Raw genomic sequence first — 11,016 nt, 5'->3', positions numbered from 1 at the left:
CACAGCATCCTGGCTTTGTCCAAAGACATATCTGACAATCCACATTTTGGCAACTACTCAGAAACATTTCATGTATAATATGTTATAGAATCTAGCAGTGAATCAGGACGCACCAAAAGTAAAGGTGAAATAGGGTGAAAAGATTGGTTCATGTTGACCTCATTCCTAATGGGAGCTGTGATTTTTTTTATGGTGGAGACTCTTGGGTGCTCCCATACAACAACCTCCATTACTTGAACGTAATCCACTACCCAGCTGATGTTTGCTATGCTATTTGCCCACCTGTTGGCAGTCCATTTGCGGTGGGTGAAGGAGCCAGAGGCTATTCTATTGCGATTCCTATTTATGCCGGGGAGTGTGGATAAAGCTGAGGTGACCATTACATAGCACAGCAGGGGAAACAATGGGGGTCATTTACTAAGGTCCCTATTCGCGTTTTCCCGACGTGTTACCCGAATATTTCCGATTTGCAACGATTTTCCCTGTATTGCCCCGGGTTTTTGGCGCACGCGATCAGATTGTGGCGCATCGGCGCCGGCATATACTCGACGGAAATCAGGGGCATGGCCGAACGAAAACTTGACTGATTCGGAAAACCGCCGCATTTAAAAAAAAAAGTGTTGCGAGACTCGCGCTTACCTTCACCACGTATAGGCCGGTGATCTTCAGGGCATTCCAGCAGCGCCACCTGGTGGACGTCGGAGGAACTACCTTAGTGAATCCCGGGCGGACCTGAACCCACCGCAGAGAACGCGCCACTGGATCGCGAAATGGACTAGGTAAGTAAATTACCCCCAGTGACTGAAGGATTTAGCCATGTTTCCGCCAGGCCCAGTGACTTTGTTGCATGGGGAACGTGCATTCCATAATGCTCTACAGAGAGAGGGTGGAGGAGGTGGTGGAGAGCGGTTCAGGTGGATAGTTTGTAGATTAGAGTGGTTACAAGATTTGGATGAGAGAGCTCTATGGCGGAAGGCTGGAGGAACAGTGGGGATATGTTTGAAAGACCCTGGATTGGTGGAAATGTCACCAGCAGCAAGGAGTATCAGAATAGAGATAGCAGGTGAGAGAAGGATAGAGAGTGTGGTGGTTGCTCCTTTTTGCAAAGTGGGAGTGTAGCACTCAGGTAAGCAAGCATCAGCAGAAACCATTAAATGAGAGGGCAGAAGAGATGTTGATATAGAGAATTCATTAGTAGGTGGTGGAATATTGGGATAATGGTGGAGATATGAGAATAGGGGGAAGATGATAGTAATTGCTATAAACAGCATTATTTGTGGCCAAGATTAGTGATGTGTTACTTACATATAGTATGATGTGTTCAAATCCGGTTCAATCCTGGTTTAATTCTGCTTATTGCAGGAAATGCAAAATGCTAAACTACCTGTTTGCAGTCCATTTGCGGTGGGTAAAGGAGCCAGAGACTACCTTTAGAACGTCTCTGCATTTCTCCTCTATGTTATACCCAGATGCTATAATTATGAAGTTGGGCTGGGGACTTGTTTCTCACATGACATCATCCAGCCAACCCCACATTTAAATTCTTTATTTAAAGAAGATGTAAATGTCATATACCTTATTCCTATACAATACATTTGTTTTACATGATACCTTTACAATGAACCCCTCAGATGCTGAAGAGCAGCTTTGTCTCTTCTAGCCTAAGCTCTATGGACACATATTGCAGTGAATGATCTGTATAATGAATGACAGAAATCATCAATTGTATTTAAAATCACCAAATGTATCTTTTATTTTATGATGGATCTATCTCCTGCTGCTGCTGGTGTGGTGCAGGGACGACCATCATTAATGTTTGGGACAATTTGGAAAGAAGCCAATTAACCTATCAGTATATTTTTGGGATGTGGGAGGAAACCGGAGTGCCCGGAGGAAACCCACGCAAACACAGGGAGAATATACAAACTCCATGCAGAGCTGTCCATGAGCTATCTGGACCCAGATGCTGCAAGGCCCCAGTGCAAACCACTGAGCCTCTGTGTTGCCCAAGGAAGGATTAGAAGACGTCTTGATGGAAAATACCGCAGGTCTTTATGACTTCTTCATGTGCTACCTTCTTGACTGGGTCTATGCTCTCGCTGAGGGTAGAGCCTGATGGTCACTGATGGAAGTTTTCATGAATGCTAGGCAAACATACAAGATGATTCCTGATGGCATTCCATTTGTGGTGGGTGAAAGAGCCAGAGGCTACCTTCAGAAGGTCTATGGACGCTAGGCAAACATGCAAGATGCTACCTGTTGGCAGTCCATTTGCGGTAGGTGAAGGAGCCAGGGGCTACCTTCAGAAGGTCTATGGACACCAGGCAAACATGCAAGATGCTACCTAGTAGCAGTCCATTTGCGGTGGGTGAAGGAGCCAGAGGCTACCTTCAGAAGGTCTATGGACGCTAGGCAAACATGCGAAATGCTACCTAGAGGCAGTCCATTTGCGGTGGGTGAAGGAGCCAGAGGCTACCTTCAAGAGGTCTATGGACACCAGGCAAACATGCGAAATGCTACCTAGTGGCAGTCCATTTGCGGTGGGTGAAGGAGCCAGAGGCTACCTTCAGAAGGTCTATGGACACCAGGCAAACATGCAAGATGCTACCTAGAGGCAGTCCATTTGCGTTAGGTGAAGGAGCCAGAGGCTACCTTCAAGAGGTCTATGGACACCAGGCAAACATGCGAAATGCTACCTAGTGGCAGTCCATTTGCGGTGGGTGAAGGAGCCAGAGGCTACCTTCAAGAGGTCTATGGACACCAGGCAAACATGCAAGATGCTACCTAGTAGCAGTCCATTTGCGGTGGGTGAAGGAGCCAGGGGCTACCTTCAAGAGGTCTATGGACACCAGGCAAACATGCTAGATGCTACCTAGTAGCAGTCCATTTGCGGTAGGTGAAGGAGCCAGGGGCTACCTTCAAAAGGTCTATGGACGCCAGGCAAACATGCTAGATGCTACCTGTTGGCAGTCCATTTGCGGTGGGTGAAGGAGCCAGGGGCTACCTTCAAGAGGTCTATGGACACCAGGCAAACATGCAAGATGCTACCTAGTAGCAGTCCATTTGCAGTAGGTGAAGGAGCCAGGGGCTACCTTCAAAAGGTCTATGGATGCCAGGCAAACATGCTAGATGCTACCTGTTGGCAGTCCATTTGCGGTGGGTGAAGGAGCCAGAGGCTACCTTCAGAAGGTCTATGGAAGCTAGGCAAACATGCGAAATGCTACCTAGTGGCAGTCCATTTGCGGTGGGTGAAGGAGCCAGAGGCTACCTTCAAGAGGTCTATGGACACCAGGCAAACATGCAAAATGCTACCTAGTGGCAGTCCATTTGCGGTGGGTGAAGGAGCCAGAGGCTACCTTCAAGAGGTCTATGGACACCAGGCAAACATGCAAGATGCTACCTAGTAGCAGTCCATTTGCGGTAGGTAAAGGAGCCAGGGGCTACCTTCAAGAGGTCTATGGACACCAGGCAAACATGCAAGATGCTACCTAGTAGCAGTCCATTTGCAGTAGGTGAAGGAGCCAGGGGCTACCTTCAAGAGGTCTATGGACACCAGGTAAACATGCAAGATGCTACCTAGTAGCAGTCCATTTGTGGTAGGTTAAGGAGCCAGGGGCTACCTTCAAGAGGTCTATGGACGCCAGGCAAACCTGCTAGCTGCTACCTGTTGGCAGTCCATTTGCGGTGGGTGAAGGAGCCAGAGGCTACCTTCAGAGGGTCTATGGACGCTAGGCAAACATGCGAGCTGCTACCTGTTGGCAGTCCATTTGCGGTGGGTGAAGGAGCCAGAGGCTACCTTCAGTAGGTCTATGGACGCTAGGCAAACATGCTAGATGCTACCTGTTGGCAGTCCAATTGCGGTAGGTGAAGGAGTCAGAGGCTACCTTCAGTAGGTCTATGGACGCTAGGCAAACATGCTAGATGCTACCTGTTGGCAGTCCAATTACGGTAGGTGAAGGAGCCAGAGGCTACCTTCAGTAGGTCTATGGACGCTAGGCAAACATGCTAGATGCTACCTGTTGGCAGTCCAATTGCGGCAGGTGAAGGAGCCAGAGGCTACCTTCAGAAGGTCTATGGACGCTAGGCAAACATGCTAGATGCTACCTCTTGGCAGTCCATTTGCGGTGGGTGAAGGAGCCAGAGGCTACCTTCAGAAGGTCTATGGACGCTAGGCAAACATGCTAGATGCTACCTCTTGGCAGTCCATTTGCGGTGGGTGAAGGAGCCAGAGGCTACCTTCAGAAGGTCTATGGACGCTAGGCAAACATGCTAGATGCTACCTGTTGGCAGTCCATTTGCGGTGGGTGAAGGAGCCAGAGGCTACCTTCAGAAGGTCTATGGACGCTAGGCAAACATGCTAGATGCTACCTGTTGGCAGTCCATTTGCGGTTGGTGAAGGAGCCAGAGGCTACCTTCAGAAGGTCTATGGACGCTAGGCAAACATGCGAGATGCTACCTGTTAGCAGTCCATTTGCGGTGGGTGAAGGAGCCAGAGGCTACCTTCAGAAGGTCTATGGACGCTAGGCAAACATGCTAGATGCTACCTGTTGGCAGTCCATTTGCGGTTGGTGAAGGAGCCAGAGGCTACCTTCAGAAGGTCTATGGACGCTAGGCAAACATGCTAGATGCTACCTCTTGGCAGTCCATTTGCGGTGGGTGAAGGAGCCAGAGGCTACCTTCAGAGGGTCTATGGACGCTAGGCAAACATGCGAGATGCTACCTGTTAGCAGTCCATTTGCGGTGGGTGAAGGAGCCAGAGGCTACCTTCAGAAGGTCTATGGACGCTAGGCAAACATGCTAGATGCTACCTGTTGGCAGTCCATTTGCGGTTGGTGAAGGAGCCAGAGGCTACCTTCAGAAGGTCTATGGACTATAGGCAAACATGCTAGATGTTACCTATAGGCAGTCCATTTGCGGTGTGTGAAGTAGCAAGTCGCTACCTTCATGTCAAATCCAGGGGGCGAAGGCGCAAGACGCAACCTGCAGGTCGAGTCATACATTATGGAGGATACAGCGAGGCCTTGAACTGGAGCGGTGATCTACAGAAACAAAAGAAAATGTATGTAAGTGATTATGACTAAACATGGAGCTCAGGATACAAATATTCATGACACATCTTCTGCTACCATACAAATCCGGAGACCTCATAATTGATTTATTGAAGTCTCTGCTCATTCTAGATTTGGGATTTCAGTAGAGGATTCTAAATCACTAGTTAATTCTATGCACATTTATATAGCAATGGCTATGGACACCTATCATTTGCATATTATACATCTTACAGGCAAGAGACTCATCTAATTGAGTGGTTACCCTCTGCCTTTCAGTGTGTTAAGATAAGGCGGCAGCAGATTATACACATTAATACACAACCTGAAGAAAAATCATTCATTATATACACATCATTGCCCTGCGCACTACAATGAGAAGAGTAATGGATGTCGTCCTACTACTTACCTGCTCCATTGATGATACTATACTGGTGGTCAAGCTGCAAGCTACATGGGCCTCTACATGGGGTTATGGAGGGATTAGGAGATTGGGATGAAGAATTAGGCTGGGAGCAATGGGCCATCCACCACCATTGTCCTTGGATTGTTCTTACTATTTGGATGACCATCTGCTAAAGAGTGTGGCCACCCAGTTCCTGGTGATGATAGGGTGATACTGTGTTGACCATTCTGGACATACAAAGCTGAACTGGTTGAACATTTTTTGGTACTTAGATTTTATGTAGTGTGGTGGTTCAGCATAGTCCATAGTATCTTCCACATTGAGGTCAATGGCTTTTGACCACAGGATCTCTGGTGGTGCCATTTTCCTAGCTTCCACATCTTCCCAGTTTATATCAGAGAAGAATTGATGTTCCCTGATGTCTCCTTTGACTCCAAGGCGATGGAACTGGTCTTTGCACAACAGTCCTTGTAAAATGCTGACTGTGTCAGGGGGAAGAGACTCTGGGAAGTGTGGTTCATGATTGAGGACAGATTGCTCCAATTCTCTTGGACCTTCTCCAGGGAATGGATACCATGCTGTCACCAGCCCAAAGAGGATGACGCCAATGGCAAAATAATCCACGGCTCTCCCATGTGGTAAGCCAAGGATCATTTCTGGGGCTGCAAATCCTGCCGTCCCCCTACAGTCATCTGTAATCATCTTAGCAACGCCTTTCACAGCCAGGCCAAAATCAGTGATTTTGATATGGCCTTCCGTGGTCAGGAGTAGATTTTCTGGCTTTAGATCTCGATGAAGAATCCCTTTGCTGTGGAGGAATTTTGTGCCACAGACCACTTCTGCTATGATGAATGTTACAGTCGCTGTATCAAGAGGACACATTTCTAGGATAAGATCAAGCAGGTCCCCTCTAGTGGCCACTTCCATTACGTAATACACAAAGTTAAACGTGTGGAAGGCAGCCAGCCCATGGATGAGAAATGGGCTGGCATGGGAGAGTTGAAGGATGTGTCGCTCTACAAAGCTGTAGCCAGCTTCAGTGTAATCCCTTTTATTGATGACCTTGATGGCGACGCGCTCTCTGCGGATCCTATCTGTCGCCAGGTAGACTTGAGCAAAGCCTCCTTGACCCAGTAAGCGGTGGAACGTGAAGGACTCGAGTGATAGGGGCACAGTGGCAGCGGATGCTTGGGCAGAGGTGCCGGCTTCTACCACAGAGGTTTCAGCTGTGGTGTCCTGGTATCCGCTGCTCGAAGATGACTGTGCAGACCTGCAGAGCTCCTCTCTGGTAGTAGGGTCAATAGAGCTGGGGTCACGGCGGACATCCTGCGCAGATCTACAAGTATCCATCTTCTTTTTGCTAGATTGTATAGATTGTATGGTGTGCTGTTTCTCTTCATCATCCTTCTGGTCTTCTGTATGTGACATACTGGCTGTAAAAAAGCATATATATATCATGTCAGTGGAATGAGAAATGGCATATTATCGCGATTTGTATCCAATACGTGTCACTATGTATAAATGTATATTTACTGTCAACCAATCATTGCTTCTTTTAATCAGTGCAGTGGTCACATGGTCTAAAACCAGTGATGGCGAACCTTTTGGAGACCGAGTGCCAAAAACTAGAACCAAAATCCACTTATTTACCAACATGAGGAGCCAACATGGCATAACTAAGCAGTAACTAAGCAGTTAAGCAGTAACTTATTGCTGCCTGTTTTCCACATCTTTCAATCGTATCGGCTGCCTGAGACCACCAATACAGTTGAAAGAAGGAAGGAAAATTCAGTCGCTTCTCTCCAGGGTCTCAAAGCACGATAAGCTTCAAAGATAATGCAGTTCTGTAAACACCTTCTCACCTTTCCCGCAGTTCCAAACAGCCAATGAAGTGTGGCTTAAGTTGCCTGGGAATGCAGGAAGATTTGGTCCTATTTAGTGAACTCTGTCCTCGGACGATTGTGCCCACAGAAATGGCTCTGAGTGCCACATCTGGCACCCGTGTCAGGTTTGCCACTGGTCTAAACACTTCAGCCAACAGATTAAATATCCATATATACTACATACACCGATATGTGCAATAAACACTTCTTTTACATAGAAATGATCCTTAGTAATTTCCTACCTTTGCTGTCGGCCATACTGTCCTCCATGTTGATATGACTGGGTCCAGGGATCTCATTAGAAGGTTCCTCATTGACGATATAGGTTCCTCTGTGTTTGAGACCAGCAATCCACCTCCGTGGTCTCCGGAGCAGGGCTAAAAAGCGGTTTCTTGGTCCACCCGTAGCTTTCTCCAGTTTCTTTGGTGCCTGTGGTTGCACTTCTGCCTCTATTTCTTCATCCTCTGAGATTTTATTCTCCAGTTGTTCACCATTTTTGCTGTCGTCATTCTGTTTGCTGCAGTATTTGATGTACTCTTCATCCAGGCTGGGGAGCTGCTCCTGGATCTGGTTATATTCTTTCAGGATGACCTGCTCCACCATGTTGCCTGTCTGATGATCCATGTTGTTTCTGACCACCTGGCCGACCCTTTGTAATTTCCTACCTTTGGTGTCGGCCATACTGTCCTCCAAGTTGATATGACTGGGTCCAGGGATCTCATTAGAAGGTTCCTCATTGACGATATAGGTTCCTCTGTGTTTGACACTAGCAATCCACCTCCGTGGTCTCCGGAGCAGGGCTAAAAAGCGGTTTCTTGGTCTACCCATAGCGTTCTCCAGTCTCTTTGGTGCCTGTGGTTGCATTTCTGCCTCTATTTCTTCATCCTCTGAGATTTTATTCTCCAGTTGTTCACCATTTTTGCTGTCCTCATCCTGTTTGCTGTAGTATTGTATGTACTCTTCATCCAGGCTGTGGAGCTGCTCCTGGATTCGGTTATATCCTTTCAGGATGACCTGCTCCACCATGTTGCCTGTCTGATGATCCATGTTGTCTCTGACCACCTGACTGCGTGTGCTGCCTTTTATACCTTAGCCAGGGGGCGGGACTGCACTATCTTGCTCCGGATTGGTCAATTTTCAATGGGTGTGGCTACTTTCCTGCCTCCTGATTGGACAGTCAGCTGGAATTGATCTGGCATTATGATGTCATCAGCCATTGGGGGAGATTCTTTGTCATTGTGACATCATCATTCATGTCCTTTACAGTATGTTTACTGCATTTGGATTTATGTATGTGTGTACATACTGCATACACTATGTATATGTTACTGGTATATTAATATTGTGTATGTCCTGGTTTGGTTCCATGCACATCACACACACATCACCTTCAGAAGAAAACATTGAGAGAATTGTCCCCAAATTATCTTCCCCTTTGGCTGTAATTTATCTCACTATGTAGCCACTAATTAAAGCTATAATGAGAAAGGGAGTAACACACCGAAACTTTGCCAGTTTTGGAATAAACTCTTCTTCACTTTTACATGTTTGGATCTGGAGTGCTGCTTCTTTTTTGGATGTTATGGATAGATTAAAGTCAGTAGGTACATGGGAATTTTATACTGTATATTACAAACGCCATTATGTTTATTAAATATCCAGCAAGTGAACACAGCCTAATATGGCGCTCATACTTATCACCACATTCTTTCACTATATTTACACCAAACAACTGACCTGCTATAAATACATTGGGGCTCATTTATTAAGGGTCCGCGGACCTCATTTTCGCCGGGTTTTCCGGCGATTTCTGAGTTGCGCCGCATTTAACAGGGTTTTTTGGCGCACGCGATCTAATTGTGGCGCATCAGGGCCGGCTTTCAAGCGACATAAATCGGAGGGCGTGGATGCCGTTCAACCCGACTGATTCGGACAAACTGCGGAATTTAACAACGAAATTGTGTCGCAAAATCAGCATTTACATGCATCGGGAAGAAGAAGGTGAACTCTGGAGGACCTCAGCGGGGGAAGCGACACATGCAGGAAATTGGACGCACGATCTCCACTAGGTGGAGATCAGTAAATCGCAATGAATGCAGATTCTGCTTAACTTACTGGAAGCTGGAATGATATAATTGCACTGAGCTAGTGGCACCTGCAGGAAAGTAAGAATGTTTTCTCTAGGAGAAAGGAGATAATCATCAGTGCTGGGCCCCAAACCCTTTCCTGTACAGTCATAAGTTTTGAGAATGACACAAATATTATACTTTCACATGATCTGTTGCCCTCTGGTTTTTATGTGTGTTTGTCAGATGTTTTTATCACATACAGAAATATAAGTGCAATCATATTATGAGTAACAAATGTTTTTATTGACAGTTAGAATGAGTTAACCCCTTCACGCTCCGCGGCGGATATATCCGCCACGGAGCGCAGTGACTTAGCGCTCAGTGGCGGATATATCCGCCACGGCGCCTATGCCGGCTCGGCTCTGGATCAGAGCCGAACCGGCATCGGGAAACACGGGGTGCCGGCTGTAACTAATAGCCGGCACCCCAGTGTAACACCCGCGATCGGAGTTGTCTCCGATCGCGGGTGCTTAACCCTTTAGATGCCGCGGTCAGCGCGACCGCGGCATCTAACAAGCATCTGGGGTGTCTTTCCCCCACGATCGGCCCCCCCGAACCGTTTTCGGGGGGCGCCGATCGTTGCTATAGTAACTCTGGGGTCCGATCTGGACCCCAGAGTTACTAGCAAGAATTGCCAGTAAGATGGCGTCTGTGACGTCATCTTACTGGCAAAGTGCCAGCCTATGCAAGTGCATAGGCTGACACTGATAATACTCTGCAATACATGAGTATTGCAGAATATTATCATGAACAAGCAATCAGAGGATTGCTTGTTCATATCCCATGGTATAAAAGTGAAAAAGTAAAAAAAAAAGTTATTCAATAAAAAAATAAAGTCATAAATCACTAAAAATGCCCCAAACCCCCAAAACATATAAAGAGACATATAACTCAAAAAAAAAGTCTAAATCATAACACAAACCCCACATATATAGTATCACCGCGTCCGTAACAACCCGTAGAATAAAAGTAAATCATTATTGAACCCCCACGATAAACGCCGTAAAAAAAAACTGTTATAAACCCTCCAAAAATTATGATTTTTACCTTTTCAATCCCACAAAAAATGCTATAAAATGCGACCAAAAAACCATATGTACTCCGACATGATACTGGTGCAAAGTACAACATGTCCCGCAAAAAACAAGCCATCAACCAGCTCCGTAGCCAAAAACGTAACAAAGTTATGCCACTTGGAAGATGGCAATACAAAAATTATAGATTTTTCCCCACATTAGGGTTTTGTTTGACAAATTTAGTAAAACGTAAGAAAATATATTCATGTCTGGTATCCCCGTAATCGTATCAACCCATAGAATAAAGCTAACATGATTATTAGTCTATACGGTGAACACCAAAAAAAAAAAAGTCAAAAATCCAGTACAGAATTGATGCTTTTCTACTCCTGCCCTCAAAAAAAGTTCCTAAATTTTCAACAATAGGTGATACCAACCCCAAAATGGTAACAATGGAAAAAGCATCTCATCCCGCAAAAAAAATGCCGTCACATGGCCCCAATAACGAAAAAGCGAAAATTTTATAGCCTTCAA

At 46.3% G+C, this 11,016-nt stretch overlaps 1 protein-coding gene across 1 annotated transcript; it reads right to left on the bottom strand.

Annotated features, from left to right (window-relative positions):
* Positions 1–3,952: 3,952 nt before the first annotated feature.
* LOC140122846 (protein kinase C-like 1B) lies at positions 3,953–8,363 on the bottom strand. Its single transcript, XM_072144093.1, has 3 exons — positions 7,580–8,363; positions 5,458–6,887; positions 3,953–5,039 (listed from the first exon to the last, which is right to left on the bottom strand). Exons 1-2 carry the CDS (start codon positions 8,361–8,363, stop codon positions 5,605–5,607), a joined length of 2,067 nt encoding a protein of 688 aa, XP_072000194.1. The 3' UTR covers positions 3,953–5,039; positions 5,458–5,604.
* Positions 8,364–11,016: the final 2,653 nt, after the last annotated feature.

The sequence above is a fragment of the Engystomops pustulosus genome, chromosome 3 (assembly GCF_040894005.1).
Source record: "Engystomops pustulosus chromosome 3, aEngPut4.maternal, whole genome shotgun sequence".
Taxonomy (NCBI): Eukaryota; Metazoa; Chordata; class Amphibia; order Anura; family Leptodactylidae; genus Engystomops; species Engystomops pustulosus.
This window is presented reverse-complemented; position numbering and strand designations above follow the sequence as displayed.